Consider the following 21,059-nt stretch of genomic DNA (forward strand, 5'->3'; position numbering starts at 1 on the left):
ATAGAGCCGTTTTATTCTGCTGTGTGCCTTCTTTCCTCGAACGTGATTCATGATTATTCCTAGGGACAGAAGATAAGCCTTAAATGCGATTCCAAAGAAATAAAAGTGGGAACAGTGAAGACAAGCGATCAAGTGTCTGGGTGTTAAGATAAGTTAATTGAAGTAATTAGTGCTGTGTAATATCTGTATAGCTCATTAATAATTTTATATTATAAATCGCGACAATAATTAAAAATTCAAAAGCTATTAAAACGCAAATAACATAAGGTGAATTCCAAAATGCATGGCGATGGCGCGGCGGCCGGCAGGTGGCTCAAATTACCGCATTTGTTACACGTTTACACGAAACTGTATCAATATTTCATGTGGATTTATACAACCTATCGCGAACTCTGCATTTTACTGTCCAAAACGCGTTAATGATCGCAAAAATGGCGGTAGATATACACAAATATTGAGTTGGACGGAATATATCAATAATTAATTCTTGAACGAGAGCTATGTATGGTGTGTATTCAATATCCGAACTTAGACTCTCATTTGGTCTTATGCGTAAAATGTGTATCGAGACCCAAACCATTAACAACACCTCAGACCTCCACACGCCACAGCGGGGTCCTGGCTAATTAAGCCAACCTTCTCGCCAGCCAAGCTTTCAGAAGCTCAGAAGTCTCCTGGCACTTCGCAGGCTACACGGATCGAACTCACAGTTCCGCAGATTTCTGTTCGGTTCTGAAGCCACAGACTACCAGGACTACCTGACTGATTATATGCGCTGAAACAGCCACGGCACAGGGGACCGTCTGTCGCGCCTAGGAAACTATTCCGTGTTATCACAAAAAATACCAAGCCAATAAAATTACCACCTAATAAATTTCTCAGGATCTTTGTATTTATCCCTTGCCTTAAAAGTTATTAAAAAGGCAAGACATTGAAATATGTCCATCCTAATTAAGCCTAAATAACTCATAGATATTCAGATTGAGCATTCTGATAAACGACTACTAACTAGGTCTGAATATCCATAATTGAAACCGACATACTTTGAAAACAAGTTAAGATTTTATAATTCAATTGTTTGGTTTTTTTCATCTCTTTGTTATGTTTGCCTATAAGTGCTTGTCACATTTAATATTTACGGGAGTTAATATTTTGGACGGATAAGCACTAAACCTGGCGCGACCGCAGCGCAGGTGGAAAATAATAAACTGATAAAATATAATAGTCTTCCCTCCAACTCTGACTTCATTCCCTTTGGAGTAGAGATTCGCACAAGCGCTAATTAAAGATTTGGTACGTTGGCGCCTGGTAAATTGTATCGATGAACCCAGACCTGGTGTTTTCCTTTCCAAGAGTAAGTATCGCAATACAGCGAGGATATGGCAGGTACACAGCCAGGGTCCAAATTGTTTAATTTATTTATATTTTTATATTAATTTTAATATAAGGTTAGGAAGATTCTAAATACTGTGTATTTGTGTTGGAAATATGTATGTACAGGCAACTAAATAATAAATTCGTTGCGTAATATAAAAAATTAACATAATTTAATGAAAAGGAGGGCAACTGGCGGCCTTATCGTTTTCGAGCAATCTCTGAGAAAAAATGTATTAAATTAGTTAAGGCGGACAAAAAGTCCAAAATACATATGACATATAGTTATTAAGACGAAACTAAACTAAAAAATGATACGTGAAAGATGAAACGAGCACGTCAGTTAGTAGTTAGTACTAAAGTTAGGTTAGTTATTAATAAAGACTTAATAAGAAAATCGTCTAAACTAGTCGAATATAAGTCCTTTGAAAAGGAAGTCATAATACTTCGACAACATAAGTCTCTATCCACTTAATAACTAAGAAACTGCGCTATTATTTCAATGAAACTGCAGTGCTGAATCCTCACAATGACAACTCACTCGAACGTAAACGCAAACTATTTCCATAAGAAAGGCATTGCAAAAGTTTTTCAATTTTAAAGTGGTGCAGGTATGATGGAACTTTGGCTTCGGACGCACCATTCCCAGTCACTGTTTACACTATTATTACAACATACGATATCGTGGAAAATAAATAACATTTTACTCGTAGGATATGAACAAACAATTATCATTTAAGTCTGAATAAACTAGGGTGTTTTGAAGTCGAAGTAAGACGTGTTGTGTTACGGGTATCTTATAAGTAATGAAGAGTAGAAAATTTGAGAAGTGTTGGCTTAGAGGCGTCAGCTAGTAGACAGCTACTCTCATCTCTAAGGTCGTAGGTTCGATCCCCCGTGCACCAATCGACTCTTTTTCCATATGCACATTCAACATTCGGCCGAACGGTGAAAGTAAACAGCTATGTGGAACCAGCCGCCACTGGAGTATTTGCGAACCAATTCGACTTAGAGTCCTTCAAGAGAAGAGAGAGACCTACACATCAGGTGAGTCTCATGCCCGTTTGCCCCCTGTTTTATAAAAAAAAATAAGTATAGCTTTAGAGAAGGTATGACTTAGAGCTTACCAGTTCAAGTCTAGTATGAATACAAAATATTGAATATTATCTCAAAAAAACATATTCCCAAAAGTTAAATCCTCTTTATAATATTTTAAAGAGAGAAACCTAAACTCAGTCTTAGCAGTATAAATAAATAAAGATCAGCGAAGAGAGGATTTTAGGATTACCCAACCTTTTAATTACTCACTGCCATCTAATAAATGTACAACTTAATATAAACTTCTTAAATTAAATTTAAGTTAATTTAAAGGGAAATCAATACAATACCTGTGGTATTTGTATTCAGTCTCATGCACGATAATGACCATCCTCGTTTTATTATCAAATATCTTCCATTATAGTACCAAAATACAATAATATACATTTTTTTTCAAGTTTCGTAAAGGTAACATTGAAGCGTAGGCAGGACACGGGGCTTCGGTCAAGAAAAACTACGGAAGAGCCCCGAGCATACGACCCACAGCGCTATCGTACTCGCAGAGGTCTACCTCGCGAATGCCAGGTGCTCCTGGTTATTGCTGGTGTGCGTAGTCTTACGCATTACGCAAACGCGAGCCTATCACGTTACAGTATAATGTTTTTTTGTTATATATAATTTAATTTAACGGAATAAATAAAGTATTTTATAGGAATTATATATTATGTTCTTTCTCGTTCAAATCAGTACAGTAATTCACATTAATAAAAATGATACAGGTTAAATCTTGTTTATTTCGTTTTTGTAATAACAATTTTAGTTAGTTTAATAATTTATCTTTTCCGTAAAACTGTGTTAAACGATTTGTCTCTGTATCCATTTTTAATATTTTAACAATCTTAAGAATTGTTAATGCTCTATATTGTTTGGCCTTATTATATTTAAAGAAAAAACAATAAAATGAAGTTAACTTTAATATTATACTAAAAGAGTCATTGTGATAACAATTTTACATTATTTAAATTGTAATTATTTTAGCTGAAATATACTTTTATACATATATTTTCTCCAGTAGGCTTATCTTTAAATATAAATAATTCATTTCTATCACATTTCTTAATTAATACAATATTTATAGAAAATGATACAGCACTTAAAAAGATTTTTCTCAAATTGATAGATTTAGTGGTAATTCTGTGAGACAAAAGCGACATTATGCAGCATCACGCGGGGATCAAGAGGATTGTTTCCTAAAACAGGATCGAGCAGCGACACTGGCTGAATTAAGCGGATACATATACTTATATGTCTGGATTCTCGACAATAATGGACTGTTAAATGTCTTTGCTAGTGAGGGTTTGATAAAAACTGTACAGCGTTATTTTTCTGGAATTGAATTTTGTTTGTTACTTATATTTTAGTGTATCGTTGGTTAAAATCTTCAAACACAAAATAATCTGTATGGTATTTGACCTTTGCTAATGATTGGGATATTAATTAGCCAAATTAAATAAACTCTTGGCCCAGGCCTCAGATATGTTTTTACTTTTTTATAATAGATAATAAAATAGATAGGTGTGCTATGCCAGATCAAAATCAACCTTGACGTACCATTTTTATGGAATGGGGCAAACGGGCAGGAGGTTCACCTAATGTTATGTGATACAGCTGCTCATGGACACTCTGAATGCCAGAGGGCTCGCGATTTCGTTGCCGGCCTTTAAAGTCTAAGGCATGCTAGTTTCCTCACGATGATACTCTACTCCACAGTTACAAGGCCAACACTGCTCTATAGTAAACAGTTTTATTAAGCTTGACCTGCTTGGGTCATATCTAATAATTGAAATGTGATTCGTTTTCTGTTGACGGAGGCATCTTAATCTTCCTTAACAAGGTACGAATCTTGTCATCATTCTAGGGCATTAAGGCAAGCCGGTTTCCTCTCGATATTTTCTTTCACTGTTCCAGCGAATGTTAAATGCTCACATAGAAAGAAACTCCATTGGTGCACAGGCGGGGATCTTACCTACAATTCAGGGATGAGAGTCGTATAACTCTTTGGCATTATCTAATTCATTATATTCTTTAGTTTCTACCTTTTTTATTTGTATTTAGCTACTTATAATATCGCTATCTTATTATACTGAATATTATTCTTGAAATTTGCTTACCCAATCCTAAGCTCCAGTGATAGGATCAATAAAGCCATGTCCGATGTCCCTCCAGTTATCTCAAAAGTGCCGGCACACGCTCCCCAGGGGCCTACATTTATCAACCCTATAAAATTTCGATGGAAACATTCGGTGACATTCACTAGGAATTCATATTGCCTTCGGACTTGTCATACGTAATAATGTGTTAGATTAGACCATTTATTGAGAACTGCTCTTCCTATTTTTGCGAAAGTAACTGCGCGTTACGTTTCAACCACTGAACCAATTGTAAATTTTGTACAGAGTTAACCTTAGTTTACCTATAACTTGAAATATGGAATAGAAGTTCGTGAAGACAGGTTATTTAAAATATTAAAAAGGATGCCCAAAATAGCTGTATAGGGATAAAATCGTGGGCTGCGTAATACCTTAAATAAAAGATCTTAAAAGAGTCTTGCAGATCAGCAGATCAATTAAAAATTAACTGTGTAATTTTTAAGTTACCATGTTTGTGGTAACCAAGTTCAAAACCTTCATTAACATTAGAAGTTAATAGGTAATACGAATTAAATGGAAACTAAATTCTTTGTAGTAAAACGAATTTCTAGTGAACGAATATCTGACATTCTTTTTGACGAATAGAACTGATTTTATTGGGATTTGTACCGAAAAAGCTTTTAAATTCTAAACCTATTTCTTTGTTCGTACATTTTTCGTTTATATATATATATACCTGTAATGTAAAAAATATAAATGGTTTTATCACTAAAATATAATTTTATTTTAAATTGAATTCGTTTCTTTGATCCAGCTGCATATAACATGTAGTTATTATATTTTAAGGTTAGTTATTGTTTTTTGTTATGTTAATTTCTGTTGGCAGTATTATGTTATTTAAGTGTATTAAAGTATAAATTATCTTAGACTGAATAAGTATTTGAAGGACCCTCTGTCGTAAATAGGTACAGAGTTCAAACATTCACAGATAAAGAACATAATTTCTCCGAAAACTTGAACAGTTCGAAACCATTTACAAAAAACTATATTTTTATTACTCAAAAGTGAATGCTTATTAGCCATTGTCTTCCTTGCTATTAAAATTTAATTTGTACTTAGTTTCTTAAGATATTTTATTTAACGAATACATGAGATTTTTATTGCTTTAAATTTCTATTACCGTACTGTTAAGACTAATTAAGCATTAAGATTTGCAAAAGCAAAAATAAAATTGTGGGTGTGAGCAAAAAAATACTTACAAATGTGGAGTCTGAAAGCGAAATAATTAAAGAAACCAACTCCGTGCACCAAGAGAGAAATTCTTGTAATCAGTCTAAAAGACATCATTAAAATGTATTACATTTATACTACCTGTGCTCCGCGGTTTCACCTGTTCTCACCAGTTTAAGAACGTCGTTAATGTACTTTAGATAACTAATCACTAATAGGATATGGTCAAACATTTTTTTATACATTGTCTCTGCACAGAGACTACATTTAACATTACGATCAAACCTAACATAAGACTAATAAGTAATTTTAACTGAATTTTCTAAAAAGGATATTTAACATAAGAAAGTATCTAATAACACTACTTACAGTGTCTACTATTTTTATTTAATTTACTGTTTAGCACGTAAGACTAACGTACACTTACACTAATTGCATGGAATCGTTAAAACATAGACAAAATTAATTAAAATTAAAATAAAACACACTGGATCTGGTTCCAATATTGCTGACGCTGTGTATAATAAAATTATTTTAGCTCTCAGAATAATTTTATTTATTTATTTTTTCCCATATAACATTTACAACAATAAATAAGATTACAGTTGAGAAGGTAATGGTAGACTGGTTTCCAAACTAGGTAACCTGTGATATGAATCATGCCATCTTGTTTGAAAGTAACACACGAACTGTCACCAATTTCAGGAATGGTTTAGCTGCTTCTTTACTAATACGATTAACTATATAATATTGCTTAGGTCATTGGTCAAGACTGATTTCTTTCTCTCGTGACACGGCCGCCGTGATAGACACCCATCCTTGTGTGAGAAGGTGCAGTTATGCCAGTGTTAATAGAGATAAGATGGTAGGCCGTGTTGGCTTGGAGAACATTAATATTTAAAAATAAAACTGCTTTTTCTTCAACTGGTGACATTTTAGTGCTAACTACATTGGCTGTTAACAACTTAATTTCCGAATCTTACGCTAGTCAAACAACTCCTCAGTGGATGTGATGCACTTCCACTACAGTATGTTGCGCAACCACGGCTTCTTCCTTCTGCCAGGCCGTCTCTTGCATCGAATTTTGCCTATCATTTTAAGATGCAACAAGTCGTATCGATGACGCAGAACGTAGCCGAGATATGCAACTTTCCGTATTTTAACAGTCCGCGTAAATTTTGAAAAAAATTAAAATTAATTCCGTAATTTAGTTGTGTAACTTGGTGATTGTTCTTTATAGCGACAGCGAGAATTCTGCGCCTTCAACACATGTTTCTTTTCATTTTACCAGTGGTTTATTTTATTTACGTTCTAATGAACCCAATACAAAGAAATTTTAATAAGATTTATGACATTAATTCATTAGCAATTGTCTTCATTGTCAAACATGTCTCATCCTTTTAGGCAAACCTTAAATCACACTCCAATAGCCAACGCTGTTTAATTAAGATTAACAAATAGCATAGATCATAAATTTCCGCGATGTTTAAAATTTTGTCATTTCAAAACTCTTTAAACTTCAAAGTATCAGTGAAAATAATATTTTTATTTAAAAAGTGAGAGGACACACACAGAATGCTGTCTTGTCAAAGAAATTAACGGTTCGTGATTCATACCCCTTTAAATACTAGTGCATTCTCTTATATTAGTTATAAATAAACAACTTTTAATATTCAACGTCGAAACAATACTATAACGAAGTTTTGAAAATATAATTAACAAACAACGGCTGTCATACTACCGTATATAACTGGAAATAGTCGTTATTCATTCATATAGACGAGAGAGCTATCCCGTGTCACGATGTTATTTTACTATAACGATATTGCAATGGAACTATTTAGGTACCCGTCAATTTTTATACCTGCACGCTTGATTTGAATATATCATGGTATTATGACTTATATTTTACAGTTTTATCAACATTTTTTTCACATAATAACCTTATTATATTACCAATAGAATATTAATGTAAACGGACTCATAGTAATTAATCAAAATTTTAAGTTTATAGACAATTTCTCACCCTCATAATTAGATATTTTGTACCCAAAATATTTAAAAATATTGAATAAAATCTGACGTAGAATTAACACAATTTAGTCTGTAATTAAAATATCTGTTAATATTATAATCACATTAAATAGCAAATATTGATTACATAAATAAATGTTTATCCGACCGACTGCTGCCTTCAATACAAAACACACACACACACACACAAACACAGCGCTGTGTTAGCATTACATATTAACCATACAACCAAAGTGTCAGTTAATGATAATGTTAACTGGAATTTATAATAAAGGTTGAATCTGGAACGTATCCGAATTATGTGCCACGCGAGACAGCGCCTCTTTAAAAATGCACAACTTCACAACGAGTTGAAATCGACGTTGGAGTCGCTGGCGCACTCGGCTAACTTCAGTCCGATTATACCTTTAATCGAGTACAGTCCAGTCAAACATACAGTGCCGATAAAGTGCGATAATTGAGCGATTTCAACGGATTATTGAAAATCGAACTAGATTTATTTATACCGAGCCGACAAAGACATTCCAGCGTCAGCATTATTGACGTGAGCTGTTCTATTTTGGAGCGTTTATTACGGCGGATGCACGGGCGGCCGTTGCGAGACTCGAGCCACTCTACTGATATTATATTCTGGAGCACGCCCGCCTTACTTCACGTTTCGAGTGTTCCTTCTAGCACCTATGAGTTTATCTAGTCTACGTCACACTGCTCGCTCGGTGCAGCCGCTTGCATCGTTAATAAACGACCAGTAGTGATAATATAACACGCCCCGCGAGACCTACCTCTTAATTACGAAAGGTACAGTATATTACGTTTTTAGTGTACTTATTAGAATATATTCGTGTGATAAATATAATAGTGTACTTACATATGTGTCTTAGTTGAGTTATTTGCCATACCCATGACTTACTCTCAGGCCATGGCTCTCACCAAAAACTGTTCCACGCCACATTAGGTACAGACATATAATATATATATATATATATATATGTATATATATAGCTGGGAATCGAACAGTAAACTTCCCTAATGCACCATATAATCACATAGGTAGGATGCTCTTTATTCTACACATTAAAAAGTTCAGTAATCAATACGATTTTTTACAATGCATTATTTATGAGTAGGCTAGTCAAGATTGTCTTGTAAGCTACAAAAGAGTACAAAGACTAGCAATTTGTATATTATTTATGTATATGTACGCTATTGTATTGGCATGGAAGCTTTACCGACAAAGCTTCGTGATAAAAGCTCCACCGAGTAAAAATTTAACTTAAAATCTTTAGTTAAAAAAGTGTCATTATATTATTTTTTTATTTATATTGTGACAACTCCAATAATAGTGAAGCTTTATTGGTTGAAGCCTAAGATTCAGGTCTTATTGAAATTATTTCTACTTAATTTGCCTAAAATCAATTCTAATCCAATATATTTATGATGCCCTTGTATGTTCTTTATTTATTTTCTCGCAAAAACTTCATACATACACAAGTTACAGTTATTTATTATTATAAATGCATAATTTTCTTTCTTCTATTAAGGGAAATGCTTGTTTGTGTGATGCCTGTTGAAGGTAAGAGTACTTGTTATACAGGTCATCAATCCTCCACCAATTTGGATCTATATAAGGTCTTTAAAAGTAGTGAAAATTTATACTGATTAAACAATTATTATTATAATAGGTTGCAACAATAACAAAAAAAATATTAAAAATTATAGTGTGTGTATGTATTATTACTTAATTGTAAATCCAATAAATTTTACACAATACAATAATTAATTAACATTTAACATTAAATTTAGTGTCAACTTTCTAACTCTATTAATATTAGAGAGGAAAGATTCGTATAATGTGTTTGTAACGAATAAACTCAAACTATAAGCGCACATGAACAGAATGCTAGAATTGCGTATCTGAAATAAATAAAAAGTTTTTTGTTCAACTTTAATACCAATATATAAATAGAAAGTTATGAAGCATAGGAATTAGTTGTATACCACCATTTTTGTGGCTGTCATGTCAACTGAAATAACAGTCCGAAAATAGCGGTTGAGTGCAAATAACGATTCAGAATAGCTGACCAGAGCAACGGCTCTGGTCAGCTATTCTGAACACGACTACTAAAAGTATACATATCTATGGCTTAGTGACATTACGTACCTGGCTTAGCGAGTTTGATTCGCCGGAAGCAATTGTTTCGGACATCATACGCAGACACAACCTCAAACATCAACACACATATTAACCATGATTTATACATAACATATCAAAGTCAGCTGAGGTCCTTAGTTTATTTAGTAGCGGGTTTTAGTTTATGAAATAATAAAAATTAAATTATGACAATTAAATGAGTTTACGAGAAATAAGCTCCCCCATTTCTATAAGATATCTCGACATTTTAATGTTGGTAAATGCACGGTAAATTCCGTCACAGAGTGAAACTATTATAAATAGCTTTTATTGAACAACTGACCCAGTCGTTTCCTATCAGCCCGACCGTCAGCGTAAATAACTATAAACACAAAAATAATTAACTATGATTATCATACAAAATTCCAATAATCAAAAAACTAAATGTATTTCTCAATTCATCCAACAATTACTTCTACTTACTTATTAATACTATACAATCAGAAACTTAAATAGGATGAGATGGCCAACTTCACTGTTGTGGGTAAAATAATGCTAGTGTAAAGTAATGTTACTACAAGCTTCAGTATACAATTCTGCATGTGGCTTCTAAAAATCCAAAATATAGTGTTTGTGTAGGGCTAAGCAGTGTTTCACTGAGGTACAACGTATGCAGCTTTACAAGGCTCAAATACGACCTCATCTGGAATTCTGCTCACATCTCTGGGCACGTACTACCAAATACCAGCTTCTTCCTTTTGACCAAATTCAGCGAAATCATTTTCATTCAAATTGTCAATCTCCAATATTTTACTGATCGGCTTGATACTCTCTCTCTCTCTACATCTGTCTCTGCCTGTCTCTGCATTGCGTCTCTTTGCGTTTTCTATAAAATTTACTACGGTGAGTGTTCTTAAGAATTGTTTGGGTTTATCCCTCCTGCCTTGTGTCAACACCGTACGATTCGTATGATTTTAAAATTTCATCAGCATCACCTTGATGGCTGGAAGTCTTCCACAGTCCGCTTCAAAAGATACTTTCTTTTGCGAACTAGCGAACCATGGAATGCATTCCCTGTGGGATACAACCTCCAACAAAGTAAGACAGAGTACTCCTCCCTCAAACGCCAGCAAAGCACCCACTAAACATGGTTATCCATGAACTGTGATGACTGCCCTTTTTCGGCGTCCCACAGACTTGTTTGCCCCTGTATTCTATAAAAAAAATATAAAAGACAAATATAAGAAATTCGAAAAGTGTCAACGCGTCACAAATTTTTGAAAGTCAATTAATATTAAATGTAAATTTATTTAAATGACTGGTGGTCCAAACCCTACAGACATCTTAACAGGTGAGTTAATTATCGTTCCTGTTTGATGCAAAATATAGGTTATAGCAGCATTAACAATGTTAATGCTATTATTGCACAGATGTTGTTCATTAGTCATTGCAAACAATCTGTATTCGTTATGGTTAATTTAATTGCATAATGTAGGTATGCACAATTATTAGACTATTTTTTACTAATATAAATATATACCGGATTGAGATGTCCCTCTTTAATTAACACCTATAATTTGTTATAATTAATCCAAGTTTAGTTTTTTTTTTATAGAATGAAGAAAGTCCAAACGTGGACTCTCTTATTGCCAAAGTGCTTGCCAGTGTCTTGCCGACCTTTAAAGAAAGAGTTGGCCTAGTAAGCAATTAAAATCTAACGCTAAAAGCGTTCGAACGGCAATGTTCCAATAAATTTCTTCTCTTCTGTTGGAACCGGTTATTGATGGTGTGTTTCATACACAAAGACTACTAATAAATATAAAAATACGATCCGTAATCGTCTATTAATAGATGCCGCGCTACAGTTATATTTCTATATCTGGACTGATACGAAATGAAATACGTAAATGGACTAATCCTCAATATAGAAGTATTTAGATATTTTCTAACTAAAGTACCTCTTCGTACCGTGTTTTACACAAAAATTATTCTTCATTTAGATTGTAAATACTAAGTAAAACTGACTGAAACATATGTGGGATATGAAAATTTTTGTAATTCCATTCGTTGTGTAACTTTTAGTTTATGTTACATTGTGTAAGAATGCCTTGAGGAATTCCGTTCTAAACTGAAACTATAAACTCCAATCTATTGACCTGAAGGCATTGTTTTCACATAAGTTCCTATCTCTGCGCAGAATGTAAAATAAACGCCAGACTGTATAGGCTTGAAGAATGTGTCGTTAAAATGTTGTTGAATAAATTAACACGCATTACGCATCGAACATCAATGTTCCATTTGATTCTAATTGAGTGTGAATATGTCTAGATAGATATGGGAAACTAATTTAGAGAGAAATCTCTCTCGTAAGTCGACAGATACTTTTGCTAAGAATTGCCCTTATGTATTCAGCTAAAGTATATGCTGTTTTTCTTTTAGTGAATAAATAATAATTCAATTACGGTACAACCTTTTTAGGTCTGGGCCTCAGATTTCTATATCTGTTTCAGGATCATTTGTTAATCTAATAGGCAAGTCGGTGATCAGCCTTCTGTGCCTGACGCACGTCGTCGACTTTTTCTTCACGATGTTTTCCTTCACCGTTCGAGCGAATGTTAAATGCGCAAATAGGAAGAAAGTCCATTGGTGCACAGCCGGGGATCGAAAATACGTCCTCAAGGATGAGGGTCGTAGGCTGAAACCACTAGGCCAACACTGCTCATTTATTGAATAGGGATAAAATATATTTCAGTTACTTTTTAAATAAATAACTAACTGTTCACTGACCGTTATTAAAACCAGTTAAAAGTAATTAAAAAGATAATATTACCTTTTAGTTTTTCATTTATATTAGATTAAGTTTGGTAATTGTATAATTGTGGTGTAATTATTTTTTTTCACTTCTTGAGCTTTCTCTTAGTATTTCTTGCTTTTGGTTTATTTTCCTTACTAGGATTACCTGGATGTGATCGCTTGCGATAAAGCTGCATTGCATACCTAACAATTTATGTTATTTGTTTTTATTGTAATTTAACAAAGTTTAAATAAATAAAAAAAATATTAACAATTTTATTAAAAAATGGTCTGACTTTCTCCAGACCTGCGATACCCCTAGTTGTATGCTGTCTTTTATATCCCGGGGTAAACTTAATAAGATTGTTCCAATTAAGACAAGTAGGTTCAAATGAGAAGATCTTTTTTTATAAGCTGTAGTATTACCACGTAGTATCGCGTGTTGTATTAAGAAAATCTGTTCTATTTATTTATTTTTATTATATACTTTTTAATTAGTTATAAACGTTATTTTAGAATGAAAATCGAAGATACAAGGACCGAAGGTGTTCGAGGGTGGGAATGTTCTCCCACCAGTGAGCAACCACCGATTCAGGAGAATACCAAAAGCTGTTTTCCAGTCGTGCTTAAAGGATGGAGACGGACGTCTCTGTATGCGATTATAATATTCCTAATGATACTAATATTTTTGAATATCGCCTTGTCTTTGTGGATTATAAGTACTTTAAGACTGACAAAGGTAAGCAATGTATAACTGTATTTAAACTTTTCGTTGTAACTTTTCAATTTCTATTCATGGGCAATTTTAATGCAAATATGTATGTGATTCTCGTAAACCTATAAACTCAGTACGTAAACCACAAAGTGCGTTATTCTGTGAACTTTGGATTCCCTTGCTACCTATACTCCACGTCTGTCACCATTATATATTATCAGAAATTTAAGTGAAAACCGTGGCGCTACAAAGGTTGGTTTGCCTTGATTTTTCTTAATGAGCGAGTGATCCTCCGGTCCAACATCAGCGATTTCCGAGTTAAGCAGGGTTCAGTCATGAAGTTTTTCTTCATCGTACAAGCGAGTGTGGACATAAGAAGACCATTGGTGTCATTGGCCCAGACTCCTCTTTATCTACTTACTTTGACTTAATGTCCTATAACCCCTAGGTGGGGCAGAGGGCGTCCACAGTGAGTCTCCATCGCGTTCGGTCTTGAGCCTCGTGTTTCACCTCGCTCCAAGTCTTTCCGGCTGTCTTTGCCTCGTCCGCAACTGTTCGGCGCCAGGCAATGCTGACCTCACTCCATCAGCGATTCCCACCAACACCAACCCCAACTTCCCACCCCTCTTTATCTAGCATAATAATAATTATCAAGGAGACAGCTGCAGAAGTGTCTGACCAATGTATGACTAAAGTTAACCAAGTTTCTCTAACATAATATAAATACCATACAATATTATCTTATCTGTATCGCAATAAGACGGGGAAAAGCTGCCAGCGTCAAAGGTGACACTACCACAGTGACCAACCTTTTTAAATTTGTTTAATTTTTCTTTTAATTATTTTTATTGAAGTTATCGGCGTTGGAAAAAAAAATACCGTCACATTTTTCGGTTACACGCCATCATTTTTTGTCCCTACTGCGGTTGATTCGAAGCCATTAATAACAATAAAATATAATAACGATAACAATGATAGTAATAATTCGAATATATGATAGTAATAATTAATAGTAGATCATTTTTCGAAAACTAAGGTCATAAAGAAGTTTCATTTCTTACGTGTGCACAATGGTACACGCACGCAATTTTTTATATAGGTTAAGAATATTTTAAATATTTGTTTGTTTAGATTACTGATAAACGTTCTTAAGATATCTTACAACACTTATTTATTTTTCAGCATGGCATTGGCCCAATAACTATAGTTAAAGATGGTATTACTTTAGATGGTAAAGTATGGGTTGTCGAAGATCTAATAGCGTCAACAATTTCGTCTCAAACAGCGCAGCCTATAACATTACATTCGCATCGGAATTTCACAGTGCTGGTCTCTGATGACCATAAGGAGCAGTCGAAATTGATTTTAAGTAAGATTTATTATACCGAAAGGAAATGGTCTGTGACGTGTTTCCGCCTCATAGGTCCAGTGGTTCTGGAGTTAGAGTTGCCCCTCAAAATTGTATTTCGACTTTTCTAACAATAATGTCATTGATAGAGCTTGTCGGTAAAAAACCGAAGCTCTAATTTCAGAACAGTAATGACGTCTGACGTGCGTCATATGCCAGGTATAACGTCAACAGTGAACCTGTCCTGTTGAAGGTCAGCTAAATGTCTATATGTAAATAACTGTTATTGTTTTTCAAACTTTTAATGTGGAACCAGCTGCCCACCGAAGTATTTCCGTGCCATTTTAGTGTCCTTCAAAAAGAATACCATCTATTAAAAGGCCGTTAACACATTCGCGTCAACCTTGGCATTGAGAGTGTCCATGTGTATCACTTAACATTACATCCTGCCTGTTTGCCCCAGTTATTTAAAAAATAATAATAAATTCTAAATAGTTTTAGTTAGTTAGTAATCGTAATTCTTTATTGTTCTGTATATAACATAAAATTATTAATATCTTAAAAGAATAGTATCTATATCTAAACGTGGCCATTGCTACCTTGATACATAGCGGTGTCCGTTCCCCCTTATTGGAAACCCAAGACCAAAACAAGGTTTCACTATTGAGATTTACAGAGTACGAGCACTGAGCCCAAATTTGGCACGTATTAATTTGGTTATAGTATGCCCTCAGGAGGCTCAGCTGAACTTGTCATCCTTCTACATTAAATAGCGATGCCAGTATTTTAGTTTTGAGGAAAAACAGTGATTCATTTTATAAATCTTGATAGTAAATGTTAATTGTAATGTATTTTATTCCACTTGCCTATTAACATAGCTGAAACACTCGCGACTACAAAAATTCGGTGATAGAATGAACCTGATAAAAACTTTCACCTCACTTTCACAAATTCACTTAACGAATATTAAAGGTGGATTATTTATAAAAACATATACAATTTATATATTTTTTATATACTTACAGAACGCGACTCCGTGGAATGTACTGGAAATGCTTTTGAAGTGCAAGATGCTCGTGGTGACCGTATATTCTACGCGTCAAAGGACGAGGTGCGCGTATTCGCAGACGCCTTAGCGGTCGACGGGGCGGGCGGCGTAGGCGTGCGTAGCGCCCTCCAGGCGCCCATCGTACGTGCACCGCCAGGGTCAAATTTACAGTGAGTTACCCATTTTCGAAGTTCAAAAGGAAGTTATATTATGTGTCGTAGCATTCTTGAAGTTGAATAATACATAAAGCTTTCAAAAGCATATGTAAAATTTCGTAAGTGGTATTTTGTGAACAAATTTCTTAGAATTTAAGATGTGTATAAAATTCATATCGATGATCTTAAATCAGGTTAAAATACCGTCCAAGTTTCATCCAAATCAGTTTTCTAGTTTTTGACATACGTGATAGTGTCCACACAATTCTAGAGGGAACATAGACCCAGTTAAATAAAATAAATCTGACAGGTTTACATACCTGTTTGTATATAAGTAGTGAATATTTTTTGTTGCAGGTTGGAATCCTTAACACGAAAATTAGATCTACGAGCACCACACTCAATTTATTTAGAGAGTAGGGCGGGCAGTATTGATATAACTTCACATAATAATATTAAACTGGATTCAGTGGTCGGTGCAGTAAGTATGTCAGATATTTCGACTAAGTATTTGCGTGTTATTGTTGTGTGTAGTTGTAGCGTGTTCCTGTTTCACCATGCGTAGTGCTGATAGAGGATAAATCTTTGATTATTTTTTTTAAATTAACTATTAATGACTTAAAATATCATGTCATGGTGTAATGGTTACAAACACTTTGTAAAACAAAAAAACTTGGCGATTAAAAAGAGTGGCGGAGAGTTTTTGCCATCTTGTCGTCCGTTCTATGTCCTTGATTTGAGAACTGGTAGTAAATGTAAAATTAGAAGCATTTCTTTTTTTGACCTTCATAAGTATACATTGTGTTACCTACATGTATAAATGATTTTGAATTTAATTTAATTGTACAAGCCAAAATTTATGAAACGTAGCAATAAACTTTAAATCCTTGAAAACTTTTCTCTTGTATAGGTAAGGAAATATTACTTATTTAAAAATGTTGAAGGCCCTTAAGGTAAGAACTACAATCGAGACTTAGCGTCAAGTGTCTGGCGTATCTAAAAAATGTATTGGATGTGACGCTTTTGTAATTTACAATTTTTTCTCACCAAAATTCTTCACATGAAACAGTTTTCTCACATAGAAAATGGTTCAAATTCATCAAAATCAAATCATACATTCAATACCACCAAAGTATTTGACAAAGGAACTAAGGAGTACATCCCTAAAACTTGAACTTGTTTTATAACATAAACAAATATGCAAAATTAAATTTACTAATTTAATGGTACAATCTTTTTTTTCTATCAAAATAACGAAATTCACCTTTAAGCGTTGGGACACAAAAATAACTTGTAAACACCATAACGAGATTGTCATAATAAGTGACAGGCTGCGGACGCCTCATTGTTTATTCATTGGTTACTTTTTGTAGTCAAACCCGGATAAGCGAATGTTAAAAATCCAATTAAGTATATCCCAAAAAAACTATATATATTTTAATTAATTTAATTACTGTAATAGCTTAGCTTAACTTAACTAAATATTATAATTGAATCGGCCCGGCGCATGAATAAATAGAAATAACTAATTTCATATGCTTTGTGTCCGTGTATCTCTTATTTAACTGATTTATGTTTTTTTAGATAAAACTAGATGCCCCGAACATAATTATTGAGAATCTCAAGGAAGCAACCGCAACGAAAGAGCAGAAAACTTTAAGAAATAAGAAAGTGTACCAGCTTTGCGCCTGCGCTTCTGGGAAATTATTTTTAGCAGCTCCAGACGCACCGTGCTCCATGCACGAAATGGATACGGAGTTGTGTCGATGATGCATATTTACTTGGCACTTAAGAATTTATAAGAAAAGGACCAAATTTATACAGTACACTATCACATTAGCTAACTGTAATTTGTCAGCCTTCAACTGTCATGCGTCGAATAATATAAGTTCATTAATCTGTGCAACTGCAATAATGTGATAATTGACATATCGTCTTAAATATCTTACTTATTCATTTAGAAAAACTTAACATACAACGAAATGTTACTTAAGTCTACTGTGAACGTTATAATAATATTTTAAATGAAAATTAGCTTTTATAAGAACTATTTGTGATTATAATAATGAACGACGCATCACTTGGCATGGTACACGATTCAAAAATCGCAATTTCAAATGACTTTTTTTTATCTACAATTGCTAGATTTATCTCATCATAGCTTGGCTATGGCTTACAATTCTTACGCGCCAAAGCCAAGTGAGCGCTAATAATTGTTTAATGGACAGGATTTTTATAAACATAACTGATTATAAAAAATGAATAATAAATGTAAATAAGAAAAAGAAATCAAAAATATTGTAAATGAATTTAAAAATCGCGAAAGTTGAATTTTGAAAAACTGCGAAGGAAAAAGGCCAAGATGATAAAAAACTATCTACAATAAAAGGCCAACTTTTTTACTCGCTTCTTAGCCTTGTCTTACACTTACTGTCTTTACAAGAGACCAGACAAGGATAAATATATTTACCAAAGTTCATAATAGTTCAAGTAAGCCAACCGCCACTTTACGTATTTATTCACTTACACGTCGCGTCGTCTATAGACGTACAATTGACAAGACAAATGTGTTATTTACTTCATTGAAATATCAATGCATTGTCTCCGAGATTGCGATCAGTGGGTAATCAATCTTGCTGGAGCAAACGTCAGCGAGTCGACCGCGGGGTGGTGGCTTTACCCTAGTAATTACACCGGGCTAATTGAAGCCACAATGTTTTTCAAAATATTTTTAAAACGGAAAAACATTTTGCTAAATTAAATTCACTATTACCAAGGAGTTTTTACCTTAGATGTCCACACAAAATATATAAGTTGTTTAAATTAAATTTCCAAAAGTCTGTGGAACAAAGTTTCTTCATTATATTCAGAAGAATCATTGTTATAATGCAAGTATTATGTAATAAAGATATATGACTGTTATATGCATATAATATGTTTTTAGATACATTCTAATAGTATCTAAAACAAGTTGAATGGCAAAAGTTGTAGGCATCCAGGAAGAAGTTCCAACCTTAACGACCCATTATAGATCTTATTCTTAGGTAAAATAGTTTGTATGGGGAAAATACACAACATATAACCAGGATACTCCTAGTTTGATTACCGGTGAGTCAATTATCTTGAAGTTCGAAAAAACTTTTTGCAAAAATTATAGAAAAAGATGCAGAGAAATGCTCTCCCATTACGGGGTTAGTAATATGTTTATTTAATTTATCAATAAATATAGCAATACTAGTCACTTACAATCGTAAATTATTTTTAAGGGACCTATATTGGCTGCACTATATTTGTAAAATTAAAAACAATAAAATAAATACTAACAAATGCAACATACATTTAGAAAATTTTATTTTATATTAATTAGGAAAATAAAATAACTTTAAGGATATAACAGGTTAATGTCGTAAACATTTCATTAAAACATCCTTTTTAAAACGGGAATTTATTACACTATTTACATTGATCGATGTTTCGAGAGCTTTATTTTAATCAAAATCAGACACATCATTTGATATTATTAGAGTATTCAATAATTTTGTTTTTATCGCCATATATTGTGAAATATATAGAAACTTGAAATATTACGATTATTGTACTATAATAAATTACTATTATGGCATGTAAATTACAAATATGTATGTATTTATTTATTTATTAAACTTGACACACCACATTATACATATCTACAATATATGTTACAAAAAATATATACAATAAAACAAGTCATACAAAAAAAAATACTAGTAAAAGAGCGGATAGGCACTTAACAATGTTTTAGCTGATCAGCCCACTATCGAAAAGGTGTGTGTTGGTTTGTTTCTACCGTTATATTATTCGCTAATAACAAATATTATTGTTTGTTTTTATATTAATAAATATTAATATTCAGTTTAATTGATTTAATATTGCAACTTTGGTATTTGCGATATTTTTATATAAAATTTTGACATTATTGAATGCTGAATCGTCAATTTAGTGGGTTATGGAGATAAACTGTACTAAAACTGTACTGTAATAAAATTTAATTGATATTGTTACTAAATATTAACACAAATAAAATTTAAAAGAACTAAACATTGATTAACACGCACACAAAATAAACATGTGTATTTGTAGATCAGCCACAACTTGATTAGCCATCAAAGGATTATATTGTTTGTAAGAAACACAATAAAAGAAAAAAACTGTGTAAAACTTTTATTTGATCCCAACACAAAGGCGTGAACATTTATTTATGTACACATTTTAGTAACGACTCTATAAACAAAGAAAATCAAGAGAATATTTGAATAGAGAACGTTTTTGTCAAATATTTGATTTTGTGTGCTTTTTATGTTTAGAATTATGATAATGATGATTTACGTTATTTTATCAGGACAAAATACTCTCTCTTATTCAAGTTTGTTAATAGAAATTCATTTACTGAAGACTCAGTTATGATTCTAGTCAAATCATTTAATTGATTCATTTATGCCTAATGAAGGATGAAACTTCACATTTTTTTTATAAAAAAATGAATTTACATTTACTGCCAGATCAGGGCATAGACGAAAAGAACTGTCTGTCTTTTAAACTGACAAGTTCTGTATTCCTAACAATTACTACATGTTCCGTTTCCGACTACAATCTCCTGCCTTTTTCTTTATCTTTTCTTGTATTATCTTCTTCCATAATCAGTAATAATATGTAATATGTACATAATTTGTTTTTCGCTAGCTTATCCCTTTGTTTCCTTTTGATATCTTTGTTAATTTTTCGCGCCTGTAGTTTCCCAACCTTGTACTTGAAACTGGCATAAATTTAAAACTATTGCCGTTGCCAAAAAACTGACAAGCTTTTTGTTTCACAAAATGTTGAATGTATAAAAACAAACAATCTTAACATGTCTTATTTTACTTCTTACAAATGTAGACAATTGTTACACAAAGCGTAAATGTATTGTGAAGATGTTTTTTGTATATATGCTTGTACAAACATACAATATGGCACAGATAAACCCACAAACAGAATACAGTAGGCAATGCAAAACTTTAAAAATAA

At 33.1% G+C, this 21,059-nt stretch overlaps 1 protein-coding gene across 1 annotated transcript; it reads left to right on the plus strand.

Moving 5' to 3' along the window:
• The first annotated feature begins 8,237 nt into the window (after positions 1-8,237).
• Positions 8,238-19,106, plus strand: LOC123715654 (delta-sarcoglycan-like). Its single transcript, XM_045670865.1, has 6 exons — positions 8,238-8,624; positions 13,267-13,489; positions 14,648-14,834; positions 15,839-16,031; positions 16,374-16,497; positions 17,601-19,106. Exons 2-6 carry the CDS (start codon positions 13,268-13,270, stop codon positions 17,784-17,786), a joined length of 912 nt encoding a protein of 303 aa, XP_045526821.1. The 5' UTR covers positions 8,238-8,624; position 13,267; the 3' UTR covers positions 17,787-19,106.
• The last annotated feature ends 1,953 nt before the right edge of the window (positions 19,107-21,059 follow it).

This window comes from Pieris brassicae, chromosome 10, assembly GCF_905147105.1.
Source record: "Pieris brassicae chromosome 10, ilPieBrab1.1, whole genome shotgun sequence".
Taxonomy (NCBI): Eukaryota; Metazoa; Arthropoda; class Insecta; order Lepidoptera; family Pieridae; genus Pieris; species Pieris brassicae.

What these genes read in the sequence shown, in the direction of transcription:
- LOC123715654 (XM_045670865.1), top strand. Translation starts at nt 13,268, where the DNA reads ATGAAAATCGAAGATACAAGGACCGAAGGTGTTCGAGGGTGGGAATGT. An exon ending in GTACTTTAAGACTGACAAAG is followed by an intron (nt 13,490 to 14,647) that starts GTAAGCAATGTA and finishes TTTATTTTTCAG; the next exon opens with CATGGCATTGGCCCAATAAC. An exon ending in TGGATTCAGTGGTCGGTGCA is followed by an intron (nt 16,498 to 17,600) that starts GTAAGTATGTCA and finishes ATGTTTTTTTAG; the next exon opens with ATAAAACTAGATGCCCCGAA.